The 18,296-nt window shown below is 46.0% G+C and overlaps 1 protein-coding gene across 4 annotated transcripts in view; it reads left to right on the top strand.

Moving 5' to 3' along the window:
• Positions 1–18,296, top strand: part of HTR4 (5-hydroxytryptamine receptor 4) — a 142,016-nt gene that overhangs the window by 51,414 nt on the left and 72,306 nt on the right. For all 4 annotated transcript variants that reach the window (XM_056348808.1, XM_056348809.1, XM_056348807.1 and 1 more), the window contains 2 exons: positions 15,672–15,797; positions 16,806–17,006. In XM_056348808.1, the coding sequence (XP_056204783.1) occupies positions 15,672–15,797; positions 16,806–17,006 (327 nt within the window). The remainder of the gene's footprint in view (positions 1–15,671; positions 15,798–16,805; positions 17,007–18,296) is intronic.

The following is an 18,296-nucleotide window of genomic DNA, read 5'->3' as shown; positions in this document are numbered from 1 at the left end:
CCATTTTATAAGCCACCATTCAAAAGAAGGCTGGTTGCTGGGTTTGTAGGGTTTGCCCTCTGCATGCCTGGGGGTGCTGGGGTGGTGGGATGCAGCAGGGGCACCTAGGAAGGAATCTGCAAGCTGGGAGCACTAAAATGCATGGGGCATTTCTCAGTCTGCAGCCACAGACTCACAGAGCATTTCCCATTAGCCGACACTGGGTGCAAGAAGAGGGGTGAAACAGGAGGGCACAGGGAAGCAAGACCTGGTGTAGAGGTTCATTTTTCATATTTTTGTGCTACCAGCCAGAAATCCTTGGTAGCCAAAAAAGCCCTGCAAAAGAAGTTCCCTCTGCTGAATGCTCCCTGCAGCCCAGACACCGCTCAGCAGCAGCGATAGCTGTTAGCAGGCCTGGGTACTTTCGTATTGTTCAACTTCTTTCTCAGTTTCTAGGGAAACACTTTATAGCACTATATATATATCGGAATGTCTTTCCAAACACCTCCGCCAACACTTAATTGATGGAATTTTTAAGCTGGCTCCAGCTTCTGCAAGTTAGTAGTGTGCTCCCTTACAGCACCTGGGGAGCAAGTGAGACATGTATACTCTCTGAAAGAAGTTAGAGGGTGCAGAGGCAAGGGGGGAGCTCCACTGCTTGTCTGCGTGTGCTGAGCCTACCCAGGGAGGTCAGGCCATCACTCACCCCTGTGAGGTTTCACTCTGCATGTGTTAGTGTGCCCTGAGGAATCTGCACAGATGGAAATGCCCTTGACAAAGAGCTGGGTCATAAACCCTAACTTTTGGGTATCTTTCAGCATATCCTTTCTTTAGCTTCAGTGTCTCTGCACAGGGTGGTAGCTAGTGAAGATCTGGAAGCATCTGTGGAAGGCTGTTAAAATAGACCCAAAGCCTAGGATGTCCTGGGGCGGATCTGGCTCTAGGGCTGGGCAAAAATGGGCAGCTGCCCCAGACAGCCACAGGTTGCCCTGAGCAGGGGAATGGGCTGGACCTTGCTGCCAACTTTTGTCCACACCAGCTGCCTGGAAGGCCAAGGTTGGCAGCTGCAGTGCCAGGGCTTTCCAGGACACTCTCCTTGACTTTTCAGGGCTGATCCTTAGCATTAGGCTGACAAAATTCAATTTGTGTCCATGTTTGGGATTTCTTGAGCCAGGCGTGCTCAGAGGTTGTGAGCAAGGAAGCATGGAGGAGGTGTTAGGGTGTCTTGAGAGACAAAACTGGAGCTGTGCAGGAGACACGGGACTGGATTAGCTGTGTCAGGGTTAGTAGGGCACCATGAAGTCATACTGAAGGAGCTGTGTTTCCTTATAGAACAAACGTGATGCTGTGTCTCAGAACCAAAGGGTGGTATTGGCTGTAGGTAGAAGTCTAATGGTTTTTGCACCCCTCTCAGTGAGTTAAAATTCCCTGAGCTGCTTTTGAAGAAGTGCAGAAAGACAGTCCTGAGGTCCTGGGTAGATGTCTCTTCTGGGAATGCTGTCTAGGGAACAGGGCTGCGATGTGAGAACTGCTGTGAGCTGTTATATACTCCAGATCCTGCTGCAATAGCGTGTGCAGCTGCAGAATGAGCCGTTCAGTGCTTGGGAAAGGGCATTTCTACTATCTCAGATATGAAAGATTCTGCCGCAAAATATTTCGTGCTGTTTGCTTGGCCATGTGTATAGGACCTGCTATCTGGTAGTATAAATGATTGTTGATAGACTATTACCCTGGAGCAGAGTGCATCTGTGATGCAGGTAAGAAATGTGCTCGTCTTCGTTCCTCGTTCAGTCTTTCCACTCTTTGTGTTGCCCTTACTGTGGCAATGATGTGACTCCCTGGTCTGGCAAACAGCCAGAAGTCCGAACCTCAGTCCCTGGCTGAACTTACTGTCTTGTCCCATCTGTTAGCCAAGGACTTGCCATCGCGTGTCCTCTAAGCAGCAGCCTCTGCCTCCCAAAGTCAGAACATTAAGTAAAAGCAGCTGTTACCTGAACACAAACTTTGCCATCTGGTGGACAGGAGCCCTGTGGAGATGAGGTTTTCAGGAAACTCTTTGGCTGTTTGGGGGTGAATCTACTGTAGGGCACGCTATTTAAAAATAAAAGGGAAAAAGGAAAAGAAAAAAGCTTTAAAAAAAAAAAGGTCAAAATAAACCCCACAGCTTCAGGTGTGCTGAGAAATGTAGCAAAGCAATGGGCTCCTCCTCATGCCATGGGGAGACAGTGACATTAGTGCTGTGAACTTCTGGGTCGTATTTGCAAAAGGACTTGTTCTAAAGAGGTAATTTCAGTGTTTGTGCTTGTATCCCTCAATGCAAACTAAGTAACTGGAGGCCAGACTACCCTACCTTCCAGTACATGAGTAGGAGGTGAGTGGTAAAGGGTCTGCCTGTTGCAGGTGACTTTTTGCAGTTCATGCAGTTTCTGCTCTGTATGGAACCACTGAATCGCTGAAAGCTTAGTAGGGCTTTATGCAATTCAAGTCCACCCCAGGATATGATGTCTGGACTGCAGAGGCATCCTTGCAGAACAAAGCGTTAGAAACAGAATATCAACAATGGAGAGGGCTGCTGGGGACAGAGGGTGGGTTTCTGGCTCTGTGCCGGTGTAGGTGTGACAGACGGACCCGCAGCTGACCTTTCAGCTGCACACTGGCGTGGCTGTAAGCTCAGGGAGGAGTGCAGGAGAAAGAAAAGGGCTCTGCTTGCTGCTAGTGGGAGGTGGGATGGGGTGAGCAGGATGCTGTTAAATGTCTGGCTATCCATCTGTTGAGGGGTCAGAGTGAAGGGGAGTGAATTGTGCCGGGACCTTCCCTTCCTGGTGCACGTGAGCTCATGCCTATGTAAGAACAGAGGAAACGTGTCGTGGCTGTTTTGGGGTCATACCTATCTTCTGTTGCCCCTCCCAGGTTGGGCACTTGCCTCGTAGCTCATCTCTAACTGGCTCTGTGTATAGGCACAGAGTATTTCTCCCTAACAGTAGGCACACACATTTTCTGTGCTCTTCCAGTGCCCCCGAAGCTTTAATGCCCCCAGTATCTGCTTATTCATTCGCTGTGAGGCTTTCCCAGCACAAGCGCCTTCCCTGTGGGAACGCTGGGTCACTGCTCCAGCAGGATACCAGACAGAGGTAAAAGCAGACTCTAACGGTCTTGGTGTTGGGCAAGAGCATGTCCTGATGGCTCTGTGTTCTTTTAGAAGAAGTCAGTTCCAGATGTTGGATATGTGTAAACAGTTTACTTCACTTAGTCCCCAGTTCCTTAGCCTGATCTGGAAAATCACCCGAGCTCACAGTTTGCTTCTAGAGCTCAGATGATACTTTTTGTTCCATCTTTGTATCTCCAGAGTTGTATCTATTTACCTTTAAGTTTTGTTCAACTTTGCCTTGAAGGCCAGGACCTGAAGAGACAAAGTCTACTTGTTTCCAGAGCCTCCTTTCCACAGTGGGACCAGAGGACAGTGGTGATGGGACAGCACATTGCTCATTCTTGGTAGACCAGTCTGGAGACGTGCCCAGAGCTTGCTCTTCTCATGAACTTCCTGAGAGCTCTGAGGACTTACCTGAGAACAGGCTGTTGCCTACTCGACAGGGAGTGTAAAAGGAGAATAAATAAATCCCTCAAAAGAGGATAGGCAGGAAGTATTTGGTTCATGTTAATTTAGGCGAGAATTTCTCAGAACTGTGACCTGAGTGGTGAGGAAGCTGCTCAAGAGCTGTTACATGTTTCTGAGCAGACTCAGCTGGGGGGTGGGTATTTGGAGGACTAGAGCAAGTAGAGGACCTCACAGGAGTCCAGGCAGATTTTGAGTTACTCTTTGGAAAGGAGATGGTGGGAGGCATGGGCTGTTCCCTGCAGCCTCTGCCAGAGAAGCTTCTTCGGGGCTTGTGCATCAAGATACAAACATCCTCTTGCATCCTCTTTGCTGGCAGACATCCCTGGCAAATTGATAGACTCCCTTACTTCTTTTGGAATTAAACTGCTTTTGTGGTATTTTGGGCCATGCTAGAGTGGAAGAATGCTTTTTTGGTTGTGGTTTGGTTTTTTTTTTTTTCCCCCTCCCCATTCCCTAGCAGCTGGAATACTTTTGGTCCCATTACTGCCATTATTTGCAATTTCCATTTTTATGGGCTGTAATGGGGATGTGATTTTCTGGCAGAGCTGGCAGCTACAATGAAACAAGGGGGTTTTATTTCTTCAATTCAGCTACTGTTCAGTATGCTTTCCTGAGCCCAGCAGATGTGGGTCTAGTCCGAGGCAGGCACCTAAGTGTTTTTGTAGTGCTTTTACTTTTCCCCGTAAGCCATGCTCAATGCCCCATCCTTGCAGCAACATGAGGGTCTGTTTAGAATTACTCTGGGTGACACACTGTAAAACACAAGTTTTCACTGGACCTCAAAGCTGTAAGCTGATTCAGCTAACAGCATCCCTCACCTGAAATACCTGTTCAAGTTAGTAACAAAGTTTAAATGGCCAGAACATTAATCACAAACAAACTTTCTGTACTCATTCACAGTAGAACCTGTGGGGGTCCATATCTGATGCCACTAAGAAACCTCTAAGTCATTTCACTCGTTTGTGGGGAGGAAGGTCTCTCCTTTCTCATTGCTCTCTCCTCCAGGAGTGGCTGTTTCTAGGAATCTTTATCAAGGGCTTCTACAGATGAGCAGGGTGAGACATTGCTCCTTGGAAGCTCTTGCACTTGTTAGCCAAAGGAAATCACAACAAACACTTCCAAAGCTGCTCAAGCTGACCTCTGAGGGATGTACTGGTGGTGACTGCGGGGTGGGATCTGGGTTGCACCCGAGCAGAGTGCCTGCGCTTACCGTCTGCAAGGCAGTCCTGGCTGTTTGCTTTCCCTCTGTCCTGCTGCTTGCCCAGGCTGACATCCTCTCTTGTTTATCTGAAGGGAGAAAGACGATCAGGCTTTTGTGGCCAGTCTTCAGAACATGAACTTAGCTGCGGATGTAGAGGGAGGTTTAAATAAAACAAGAAATTTAAGCGCTCTGAAGCAAGGACTTCCCATGTCCTTGCTTAGAAAGGACACCTATCTGGAGCCTAAATACAAGAGCGAGTTTCATACAAAATGGGCTGATGGACACGTATTCTTCCACATAGAAGTGGAAGGCTTCTGTCTGCCACCTCAGGAATAACTTTGCCAAACTCTGGTCTTTATGGTAAAGCTCAAATTGAGGTAGCAGAGTTGGACATGTATGACATCTCAAAGATGACTTTTATCCCACTTGACTGATGTGTTTTGTGTCAGGGTACGGTGGACTGGTTGGTCAGTTCAAAACCTGTGGTGCTGGAGAAGGGACTAAGGAGACACACCATTCCCTGGGGACACACAGCGCTCACTCAGTCAAACACTTCAAGGGACACACACCTTGGGAGCAAACAGATGAACTCCACCATGCTGTGCCTTAAAAAAATTCATTGGGACATACAGTCCTATGTTGTCTTCAAAAAAGAAGTGAAAGTACCTCCTGCTATTTTAATTACCTGCTATTGTCTGGTAATGAATGAGCTGGGAACTGGTTTTGTGTGGCTCAGAGCCACACGGTGTCTGGGGATTTTGTCAAATAAAATGTATTCCAGAAATCAGTGCGTTATCTGTGCCAAGCCTTCCGTTAGCAGGGGTAACAAGAAGAAACTCTTCCATTCCTCTAGATTCTTGAAACTGGGAAACTATCCAGGAAATATTGGATTTTACATAGCCAGTAGCTGTATTTGTCTTTTATTGTCCAAGGTGTAAATGAGCAGTGGGAAAAGCACACAGCCGGGATATTTTAATATACAGGCTGATACCGGGACTTTTTCACAGGTCTTGCTTAAGGGTCTTTTATTTAACAGTATTTCCCTTGCTGCAAATCTTGCTTGCAGAAGCAGAACAGGACCTTCATGCTTTCTGATTTGGAGGTCTTGCAACTTTCAAGCTTTCGGCAAAGATGGGAACCAAGGTTCTCCCTGATTTGAAAATGAGAACTTGGTATGAGAATGCCCGCAGAGACCAAGAACTGCCATTATGGTGTTTTGAGAAAGAGTTATCTTTGGGGAAATACGTGTGTGGGCTTAGGCCAGGACTGACTTTTTAGGTTTTATGGCTAAAATTATAAGACGGGGAAACATGCTTTTAGCCCAGGAGCAGCATCTCACCCTTGAAGAGCAGCGGGCTCTGCTTGATCAGTCTCAGTGCACCCCAGTTTTGCACCTGGTTGTTGCAGGAGGCATCACATGGATTTCTGTGAGAAATCTGGGCACTCAGAGTGTCTTTAGCGTGAGTCTAAACCTTGATTTTTCCAGCTCACTCCTGTGCCAGAGGAGGTTATGTCACAGATGTGCATCGAGTTACTCCCTGTTTCTGAACTACTGAGATAAAGCTTGAGATAGTTGCACATGTAATGTGTAATGGTGATGTTGCTTATGTCTCTGTCAAGTAAAATTATTTTGTGCAATAACTGGATTGCAAATATTCTTGTTTGAAAGTGCATACTAGACTCTGTCTTTGACATTTATGGAATGTGGAAGTGAAATGAATGACAATTAATGGGAATATTGCTGGGAAATAAGGTGCTTCATCAGTTCAGATCTCCTGAGCATAGGTATGTTGTGTTTGTCATTTGAACATACAGCCTGCTCTGCTAAGACTTCTGTATGACATGAGATAAGCAAGAGCCACTTATCTGGAAAATATCAGATAATCACATTATTAATATGGAATATACACCAAAAGTCAAGTTTATTTTTGTGCCTCTTTCATCATCATCTTTTTTTCATTAAACTGACATGTAGTTTGGTAGATGCAGTGGGCTTACTTCTGAGGAGCAATTCTAGTTAGGAAATGATCAAGACATTTCTGATTAAAGGCATGTTTGATCTTTGGTTTTATTCAGCATTTACAAAGTAGAAATGATTGTTACAACGTTGCTGCTGTGCTTTGTAGTGTACCTAAATTCTTGCCTACGTCTAAGCCAGAAATTTGGTTTTGCCATAGTGGTAGAGTATTTGGTAACCTCATTAAAATAAGCAGACCCTGTGTATCCAAAAAGTATTGTTATGTTTATCTGAAAATAAAAGGGGAATATTCAACATGTGAAGGGAGCTTTGGGAGTAAAATTTAAAGACTTGGAAATATTTTATAAGGAACAAAACATAGTGCCAAGGCCCTGCAGACTCCAGGTAGATGCGCAAGGTTGCAATATGTGATTGTATAGGGCTTTGCACGAGAGCTCTCCTGCAGCAGTTGTTTGTGAATCCCAAAGTAATTGTAGCAGCTGCCCTTCCTCCATGCAAATAACTGTGATCTTAGTCTAATGCTAATTTCATAAGTTAATTTTAGCTTATATTTTAGGTGACAGTCTAATAGTTTTTAAGGATTGTATTTACATGCATGAGCCGTGCAACAACATCCATTCAGATGTGGGTGTAAATTCTGTAATGCCTGCTCTGCTGCCTGGGAAATAGCAGAGCCAGGTTTCATCCTTCATTGTGTGAAGAGCAGAGACAGACGTGGCTGCTGGATGCCCACCTAACTTCCCTGCAAGGGGAGAGCCCCTAAGGTTTAGGCAGTGCCCGGAGACTCCCTGGGTCTGGATTTGTGTCCTACCTCTGTTGCACATTTCCCATGTAACTGTGAAACTGCTGCCCCTCTCTCTGGAGTTCTCAGACCTTCATCTGTATGAAGACCATGATAAAGCATTGCATTGTTTGGGATCACCGTGCAGCCCCAGATCCAATTTCCATCCAGGAAAGGCAAGAGCTGCTGTTGTAAGCTAAGGAAATTGCATGGACCAGCAGAAAGCTCAGGTTTTTTTCTGGGTTTGTTACTTGGAGCCCCTCATTCTTTGCCTGTCAGCCTGAGTCTGGGCAGTCTGTAAGCCTGAGGTGGGTGCTCTGGTCCTGAAGTCTCCCGAGGTCCCGCGGTGTTTGGCAGCCCCAGCACCTGCTCCCAAATGGCAGAGTGCTCCTAGTGCGTACTGATTGCCTGCGCAGCCCACACCTGGCAATTTTTAAAACATTTAAATAGCCTATCTTCTTTGCTTCATCTTGACAATTGATTTTAATCAGTATTATCAGCCGCTTAAAATACTTAATTCTCTGAAGCACTATAGCATTCAGCCTCCAGCAGATACGTGGAGCGGAGGTGCAGGATCAGTGATGTTATCAGTAGTTTTGTTTCAAACCAGCATAAAAGGAGAAAAATCTTATCCCTTCCCACCCACCCCACTGCTGCAATTTATTTGGTTTAAAAAAAAAAAAAAAAGGTACTCAAATAAACTAATCATATGACTGAGTTATTTTGATATGTGGAATGCTGTTTATTTCTGGCTTGTCAATACTTTAATTAATTTCAATCTGTTTCTAAAACAGAAGTTAAGTACATAATTGATTTGAATCTGTTAGAAGTTGTCCTGCCATCTGCACAGTCTGAAGTGAAGCAGCACAGGCAGTGTAGCATTTGAAGGCATTAAAAGAAATTATGTGCTTCTGGATTAATGCTGACTTCTGATTAATATTTTTGGGAGGCAGTAGAGAAGAATATGGTAACAGCTGGAAAGCCATAGATCAAATAATATCTTCCCTATTGTCATGTTTCTATATTGAGACACGTGTTGTTAGGTTTACTTATAAAATAATGTATCTTGATTTTTAAGTGTTTGACACTCAGCCTCTGATTTTATGCCTAGAAATAATCAGGGGAGTAGAAAAGAGGAGAGGCAAATGACAGCTTATTTGTAGTTAAAGACCTACATGAAATATCATGTCAGCTGGAGTTACAGAGGGACAAACCGTGGCGTGGTTGAAAACAAAGTGGAGTAGCTCTTCCGTGTATTCCCCATGCACTGAGGCCACTGTTAAATCAAGAAGAAAGCTTTTGTTCTAGGCTCCCACCACTTTTCAGTGAGAATTACACACGTCCCTTGTTACAAAGGGATCCCTCCTGCAGTCCCTGGCTACCTCCAGGAGATGCTCCAGGTGACCTCGGCAGGCAGTTACTCCTCTCCAGTTTGGAAACAGGCCATCCAGCCTCCTTCCTATCAGCTGTGCTCCTCTGCCCCCCAAAGCAAAGTGTTATTTATTCAAGCCTCAGCCTTTTCCATCTCTCTCCCTCTGGCAGGAGTGTCTGTGCAGTGCCCAGGGTGCTCTCAGCACTGAGCTGTTTATGAGGGATTTTTTCCCGCTGTGGTGGCGGGGAGGTCAGGGTGTGTGACATGTAACGAAAGCCAGGGGAGCAATGTGCGTGGTCTTACCAACATGACTGATCTGTGCAGTTTAATTGCTGCATAAAATATGCAAAAGCATTGAGGTAATTTAGAAAAGGTAAGGTGTTTACAGGAAAGTAGAAATTGAGCTTGAAATAATAATTACACTTTTTTTTCTTCTCGTTAATGACTATACAGAAGAGCCTTTTAAATATGTCCATATGTGGGTTTTAAGCATTCATTCCATACCAGTATTTCACCTTTTTCCTTAAGTGGTTTCTGTATTCTTACTAACCAACAACCATTTTGTCTGAATCTCATTTCCTCATAATAGCAAACCCATCAATCCCTGCTTTATTAAACAGGGAAGCATGCTTAGAAGCCAGAGCACTCAGATTTGATCAAACATGTTAGGCAAACCATTGATTTTAATTTACAGCAATATCCACTTCTTCCATTATTAACAGCTTTGAATTACTGAGACTGAATAATTAACAAATATTCCTACTGGATGATAGGTTATTAAAAAGGCAGATTTACAGAAACATAGCCCAGATGAACATCCTTCCTGCCCCCCCAGTGATGCATATGCCTATTTAATGTTCCCCAGGGGAGCAATGCAGCATGGCACGAGGGAAATGCTCTTTGGAGAGATCTCCCAAATGCTTCCAAAACGATTATCACAGCAAATGCTCCATAGACAAGTGTGCCAGTGTGTGTTTCTGACCTGCTGGTGCCTGTTCAGAGCCCTGGGCTGTGGCCAGCCAAGTTAAATGATGCAGACCAGGATGCCAGTACTGTCAGGGCAGGGTTGCCTGTGTACACTGGGTGGGAAATGTGGGCTTAAAACATTGCCCTGCTTCTTGGCTGAAGCACCCCTCAGTCTTCAACCAGGGCAACACCTGGTGAGACGTGGCCCGGTGCTGGCCTCCTCTGGCACTTCCAGAGATCGTTTTGATGAGTAAAACTCAAAATCTCTGTGCACCAAGGACCTGAGGTGGGTGGTTCGTTTTGTGTTTGTTGACTTGCACATCTCTCTGCAGCTGATGAGGCTGGAAGGGATGGAGGTCTGTAACGGGCAATAAGCTTGTTCGCGGAGGAAGATGCCTGGGAGCACAGAGCAGATCTAAGTCTGTGCCTGCTATTATGGTCCCTATCCTTCTTCAGGAGCCCAAATGAGAGGAAAATGTCTGGGATTCTTACAGAAGGAGACGACCTCTACCTGCCTAGCAAGAACAAATCTCCCTTCCACCCAAAACCACAACCCTGCAGTCTGGGTGTCATTGCTTAGCAATACCCAACCGAAATTCAGTGTCGGTCTTCCACCCCAAACCTGGCCGGTTACAACTTCCTTGCAGCTGTAGGAGTTTTCTCTTCAATGCAGAAAATCGTGCTGCTGAGGAAGAGCATCGAGGTGTCTGCAGCTATTTCAGTCCTAGCTGCATGGCGAAAATAATCATTCCTCTCCACCTCCAGAGCCCTTTTCTCTGGCATCCCTCAAGCCCCCTCCTCCCCTCAGTCGCACAGAACCGTCCTGAGGGAAGCAGTGTGCACTGTGAGGGGTCAGCAGCACGTCGGGGTGCCCAGCTTGCCCCTGCTGCGCTGCCTCACCCAGCTGTGCGGTAGGTGGATGCTGCCACCGCTGGGGAGGCGGCAGCTGATGTGGTATGAAGAGCTTATCCTGGTGCTGGGGGACAGGGCATCCTTCTGGGGACAATAGCAGGTGGCAGCCTGGGTGTTTGTCAAGGCTTGCTGTATAGGCACAGCTCTTTCCAGTGTGAGATGAGTGGGTGGTTCAGTTCACCCGTGCGTTTACTACACGTTGTATTGATTACTGTGAAATGTTTATGTCCGAGTGCAAGCCCATTGCCTTTAGGATCAGAGCAATTCAAGGAACAGGTCAAATCCAAATGTTTCACTCCCTCTCTCTACCTCCCTCTGTGGGACGAGGCCCCAGGGCATCCTTGACACCAAGCACAGCTGCCAGCCTGAGAGCCAGTGTCCCTGCTGTGGTGGGGGGACAGGGGTCTCTCAGCAGGCAGCCTCACAACCCTAAGGCTTCCCCTAAAAAAGAGCCAGTGGGCTCAGTCTCCTGCCCCCCTCCCAAGGCACTGCAGGGGGAATTGAGAAACCTCATCCATGGCTGATGGCCAGTTCACCCCCCCAGCAAGGCTCGGGGATGAGGGAGGTGTCTCTCCCCCTCTGTACATGCAGAGTGCAGATGCAAGGTGCTCAAATAACGCAGTGATGAGAATTGCTTAGGAACAGCAGAAGGACGGGTGAAGCTAAGATAAGACAAAATATAAATCTAACTCAGCCTGGCTCTGTATAAACTAAACCATCATCATCCTCTTTACCACTGTGCCAGCATGTATGTGCTGCCATGCTCACTCGGGAGGAAAAGGAACATCTTTTGTATGGTGCTATTCAGTGTGGTTTGACATTTTGTTCCACAGATGCAGCCACGGAGCAATGTAGCCTATTGTGAAGGCTTATTTAGACAGGTACAATTACAGCTTGGCAGTGAAGGTGCCTTTGATCCCAGTATCCGCATTGTTCCTGAGGCTTTTCATCCCACCGGGTACCCAGCTAGAAGGCACGTGGCTGAGACCTGCCTTTGAAGTTGTTTCTTTTCCATTTTGTAGATTCATAGAATCTTTTAGGTTGGAAAAGACCTTTAAGATCATCCCTTTAATTTTCATGGTGTCTTCTTCTGCTGATGAACATTATTAATGAAGGCTCTGGCATTCAGTTGTGCTCAAAATACTGATGCTTGGCAAGTGTCTGACCTTTCCCAGCTCTGCAGCAGCTATCTGCAGGAGGAGGGCAAGTGGGGGCACCCAGAGAGGTCTGTGTGGCTCCAGCAGAGGAGAGTCGCCTTGTGCATCCCGCTGTGCAGGGTGTCCGTGGTGAAGGACCCGCTCCCGGCTGCTCATCCTTTTCCGAAGGGCTTTGCTGCAGTGCAGGTTCATGTGTCAGCAGCTCCCAGCTCCCTTCCTACCAAAATCTCCAATGCAGGACTTTGCTTCTGAGGAAAAATGAGATCTGTCAGATCTGATGTATGTGGGGATGGATGGGAAAGAGGGAAAGTTATTTCTGGCGGGGATGGGAGGAGTGACATCCTATTCTAGGAGCAGCCATGTGGCCAGTGACCAGTTCTGTAGGGTGGCTTGCGATTTTAGTGTTAGGATAAGGAGTTAGATGTCAGTTACCTTCAGTTTTGAGGAAAGAATCTTTGTATACAATTTGGAGTGGTCACTGGTGATTAAGCAGCACAGAAACTGATGCCATTTGCTTGAATTTATGTTTAGCTTGTTACTACAAGACAAGGAGGAAAGCTGCCCAGAGAGAGTGTTCACCACGTACTGAGAGTTTGAAAGACAGATCAGAAAGAGGAAGGCAAAGGAATCCACTAAGAGCTGTTAAACACAAGCCCGTGGTGACACAGATGTTTGTGGCATGAGAGAGCATGCAAAAGAGGCACTGCTATATGCATGTAGGCATTTCATCTCCTACTGGCCACTGTCAGACAGAATGATGGATGAAGCAGATCCTTTTGATCTATTTTCTTCTGTTAAATGTGAGGAAGTATGACTGGACCAGTGTAGGCAAATTGCAGGCAGCAATTGCAGTGTAATGTAATTGCAAGAACTGCAAACACAAAATCCACTCATTGCAAAAGTTGTCCAAGAACTAATGACCCAAGGTGTCAGGAAGAAATGCTTTCCAGTAAAAGCTGGTAAAGCCACATTTAGTTCAGACAGAGCCTTGTCAACATTTATGAATGTACCAAAGGATTTGTCCAGAGCTACCGGCTTTTTGGAGCCTTAATTGTCCTCATTGAAGTTGTGCTAAGTGCAAACTCCTTCAGAGGCTAAGTAAAAACACATCTTGACTTTGCCTTTCTCCTATTTTAGCATCTATAGTTGGCTTGAACAAAAGTGTCTCGCTGGATGCAAACCCATGGTTATGTCTGACCCCTTCAGCAGAACCCCAAGGACTGTCCTGCATTGAGCAGGAGTGGATTTACTATTAGCACTTAAAACTGGCAGGGCAAAAGAAGCAGTCATGCCTTTGCCTCTGGGCTGGGATCATTCATTCCAACACAGGACAACCCCCTCTTCCTTACCGGGTACCCTTCACCCTGAGCCACCCCTCTCCTGGTACACTGGTACCCCAGCACCTCCAGAAGGATGCCTGCCTGGCACTGCTCAGGGATTTTTTTGCCTGAACACCTGGTGGAGAGGTGGGATACACCCAACTGTTCACTCTACATGACATTTTATCAATCTCTTCGTTTTAACACAGGAGATTATCTGGAATTAAAAGTGATCTGTGCTCGCACAGGTGAGAAAGCACTGCTTGGCACAGGGACACAGATTTATGAAGCCAGGATGTGCAGTTGCCTTGGACCTCTTTCTTGTTATAGCCATATAATTGCACTTGTTTTGAGCCTGCATAGATCTGCCTGGTGCTGTTTTCTCCTACAAAAGTAGTGTGAGGCCAGGGCATCTCCTTTCCTCTTCAATTACTCATAAACATCCTCACCCATCTGGATGAGCTTATAGCTGGTGATGTATTTCCTTGTAAAACACTGGAAATTGAAGAATTCCTAAGATACTGTTCGTACTCAATATGAAGAGTCCAACTTCAGCAGGCTGCGATCTGACCCTCTGGTGCAGCTGGCAGTGGACAAAAAAGTCATACTGAGAGCAGCATTGCTGTTAGGGACAAAAACGGAGGCTGGGATTAGGTGGTTGTGCCACGTGCAGGCTCAGGGTGAAGGCAGTTGCTAGAAGCTTATTAACATGGCACAGGTAGTGGAGGCAGGACTTCAGCAGCTTCTTGCCTTTTTTAGCTTTGCCAGAATCAGGAGAATTCAGTGAGATAAAGTGTAAAAGTCTGAAATGCATTTAGTAAATAATAAGCGACCCCAGAGGAAGTCATAAAACAGAGTCACAGTTCATTTTTTTCAGTTAACGGAACAATCTCACAACATTAATCCTGGTGCTGAATACCAGCTCCGTACGCTGTGAAGATATTTCCCTGCTGAATTAGTGTCAAGTGCTGCTCGTAATGCCAGTTTATTTCTAGCCACCCTCGATAACACAAACACACTCCTGTTCTCACCCATCTAATGTAAGAGGGAAAGTTACCCAAGCAGGTGAAGGTTTAGGATGCATTTTGTTCTGGATACGTAATTAGAAATAGCTTTAAAGGAAAAGTGGCTCAAAAGTTTGCAATGAAACCAGTTTTATGAGGAACAGAACACTATTAATTGCAAGTTTTGTATGACCTTTGCAGGCTCCAAAAAAAGCCCCAACAACAGTTTTTGAAGCTTTTAACATCATACTTGTAGAAATGCAGACTCCAAATATCTCCAATGTTGTGTTGTCGTGTTATCCTTCCTTTTTGATTTCTTTCTCTTCATTAACTGAAAGAGATTGTGGATGTCAGGGAGGAGGAAATTGGGCACTTCCTTTAAAAAATAATTAAAATATTACAAAATAATAAAATATTTAAAAATATTAATAGAATATTTATTTTATTTTTCTTAATTCTGGAAAAGTTATCAAATGGGAAAAAAAAAAAGCACGCCACAATGCCTCTTGTTCTGTGGCACCTGGTAAAGGGAAGAGAGAACAAGGGAAAAGATTACACAGAGGGTTTCAACATTCAAGTTGTAAAGTGCGCATCTTGAGGAAAACCTTGGGGAAAACAAAGGAAAACTGAAAGGAAAGAAAACAAAAACTGCATAGAAAATAACATTATTTATTGGGGTGAAAAGAGAATGAAAACATTTTTGTCCAGAGGCTCTGAATTGGAAGGGACTTTCAGAAGTCAGGCATGGTTCACTCCAGCTCTTGGGAATGGGCTCCTCCACTGTGTGCGTCGGCTTATCCACCATGGGGAGACCTGGGTGGCCACGGGCGTTGTGGACATCCTTTGCCTGTAGCCTTTCTGCTGATGAGCACAAGCCTCGGATTTCCCCATAAATATGAAATGCTCGTTGTTGCTGGTCTGGGTGGGAAGGCTGCCTTGCTGTGGCAGGCGTGGGGATGCTGCTCTGATGCCCGCCCAGAGGAGTGCCTGTGCCTGGCACCTCCCTGGACCATCCCCTCCTGTAGAGGGATGAAGCTGGGTTAATTATCATTGATAATATACAGCTGTGGGCTGGCTTCAGGGCGGTGGGTTGGGCGATGTAGATGAGGTGCAGCTGTGGCTGGTTCCTGCTAAGAGGTTGAGAGCCAATGAAGAGAGGCAGCCGAGGGAGAGAAGGTGAGAGAGGCAGAAGCAAGAGGAGAGAGAACACGTGCTCCGGATGAGGTGAGACGAGGAGAAGGCAGCAGAGGGACTGTATGAAGGGTATGCTGGTATGAGGTGGTAAAAGACCTTGTTGCAGCTTGATAGTTTGGAGAGTGCTGTGACACCCTCCTAGTGCTGCTGCAGCTTCTTTTCTTTTCTCTTTTGTTTCTTTGTGCTCCCCAGTTCGAGTGAGGGCTTTGGCATAGCGGAGAAGATCGTGCTGCTCACCTTCATCTCCACCGTGATACTGATGGCCATCCTGGGGAACCTGCTGGTGATGGTGGCTGTGTGCCGGGACAGGCAGCTCAGGTGAGCCCACCCAGCCGGGCACCACCTGCCCTTCCATGTGGAGGCGCAGGGGGAAATCCCCACCTAAACCCCCCCATTCCCACAGCTGAGGGCACAAACTGCTGCGGTGAAGGGTGCCCCTGGCCATGCGTCGCACCGTGGCGATGTCAGGCTCTTGCACTGGCCTCAGTGCGTCCCCACTCGGGTTTACACTGCGGCAGTGGGATCATGTATTATCCATCCTCTACATTTTTAGCGCACTCAGTGTAAAACACCCAGGTAAATCACTGAAAAGCAGAGCTAAGCAGCACCTCCTTGGAGAAGCGGGTTGGCCTCTATCCCTTTTCTGTCTCAAATTTCTGAACAATCCTAACATCGGAAAACCACACAGATCAAGGTCCTGTTAAAGTTGTGCTGCATTGCTGCAGCTTGGCAGGTGCTGCCAGTGATTTGGGGGGGGTGGGGGTGGTGGGCAGGGGGCACAGGCAAAACTCCTGTCTCAAGGCTTGCTGCTACCCCTGGGAGCTGTCAGACCAGCTGCAAGAGCAGAGTGAGATATTCAAGAGCCTCTATTCATATTCTGCGTGGGATTTTTAATGGATTTAATTCTATTTTATTGTTATGATTTAAAAAGTACTCTTCAAGTTAAAATTACAGTTTCAGTCTAGATTCTTCTCAGTGCTTTCTGGAAGGATTTTCTCAATTTGCAAGTTAAAATAAAATCCCCCTTCTCCACCCCAAACTCTCCAATGCAAGCTGTGAGGCTGAGCCACATGCAGAGGCCTGTGAGCATCTATTTGCCTCTTTTATGTGAGCAGAAAGATGTGTTTGTGCAGGGAATGTGGTGGATATTAAGCTGTAAAACCAGGAACAAGCTAGGGATGACCCTATAATGGGAGGAACACATTATAGAGAACCTTTTAGTGTGATGGAGCAAATTAGGCGCAAACACAAGCTGAAATGTCTGTCTACATGTAGAGGATGCTGCACTGAAACTATTCCACCCTGATTTTGTGATCTTGTCTGCAGGAAAATCAAGACCAATTATTTCATTGTCTCCCTTGCCTTTGCTGACCTGCTGGTGTCAGTGCTGGTGATGCCGTTTGGAGCCATTGAGTTGGTTCAGGACAACTGGATCTATGGAGACATGTTCTGCCTGGTCCGAACGTCCCTCGATGTCCTACTCACCACAGCGTCAATCCTGCACCTGTGCTGTATCTCTCTGGACAGGTATGAACAGAAGGGCATTGAGAATAATTACAGTTGCTTTCAATTTCTTCAGTGTTGTTGCTCATCCAGCGGTAGCCAAAGGACAAATATGAACCTGCTGGGTACCACAGAGCAATAAATCTCTCTCAGTAGCTGGTTTTGGAGAGAGTTCTCTGAATCCTCAGGAGTGCAGAAAAACTTTAAAAGGAATGAGATTTGTACGAAAAGAGCAAGCCAGGTTCTCAGCTGCTTTGTGGCAGAGCTCTGTTTACATTACTGATCAGACGTAAGAAGTTTCTTCTTTAAAGTGCAGAAAAGACACCTCAAAGATGTACCCGAAGGGAAGACCTGCAGCTGTCACAGCTGGAGGTGCATCCTGCATTGCGGAGGTGCATCCTTTTGGCAGGGACGTTGCTCCCTGCCAGGGGCTGCAGAGGGGGCTTGGCTGGTGAACAGCTCGATGTGTGGTGCTGACCCCCACCTTCCCAGGGACTGAAATGCTAAATTACTTGCCTTTCTCTCTCTTGTCCAAAAAATATTGGACATGTCTTACAAGTGCTATCAAAACTACAGTTCCTGCTATTAGCAGCCATATAGGTAGATGAAAACCAATATTACTAAGTGACACGTTGTGCTTTATATTACTAGATTATATGGAGAAAGAGCTAAAAGAGCAGCCCCCCCCTAAACGTTATGGGATATTTTTCTAAGGCATCCATTTGTGCATCTCTGCTAGTGAAGGCTAACAAGGAGGTAAATAAAGCTGGTGAAATGGGTGCGTAGGCTTTGTGGGAGATCCTAAAAACTTTCTTTTCTTTCAAACTTTTCTTGAAAAATTAAAATGAGGCCAATATCCTAAATAACTTATGGCAAACAATTCTGTTTTACTGTTGTCTGCAGTTTTTCAGGGTAAATGGCAGAACTTTTCATACAGAATATCAAGAATTTTTTACTAGGTAAATACTTAGAAGAAATAATTTTGACCGTCTATTCTAATAAGCAATATTTAGAGCTTTTATTTGAGCTCTGTGCAGAGATTTCAATACCTTTAAAAATACTATTACTTATTAGTAATAATATGGCCAAAATAACCATAATCATACTCATCATCATGACAACTGGTATTCAAATAGCATCTTTCGTCCGGAGTCTGTATGCAGCCAGACTTCAAAAGATACTTGATTAACTTCTCTATTGATGGGCAGCGCTCCTTTGTTGTGGGAGAGAGGGGCACCGGCACATGCCGTATTGTATCCAGAGAGAAGCTGATGTGCAATAGCTACAGCACGTTTCCTTATCTGGAAGTTCAGA

The sequence above is a fragment of the Falco biarmicus genome, chromosome 8 (assembly GCF_023638135.1).
Source record: "Falco biarmicus isolate bFalBia1 chromosome 8, bFalBia1.pri, whole genome shotgun sequence".
Classification (NCBI taxonomy): Eukaryota; Metazoa; Chordata; class Aves; order Falconiformes; family Falconidae; genus Falco; species Falco biarmicus.
This window is presented reverse-complemented; position numbering and strand designations above follow the sequence as displayed.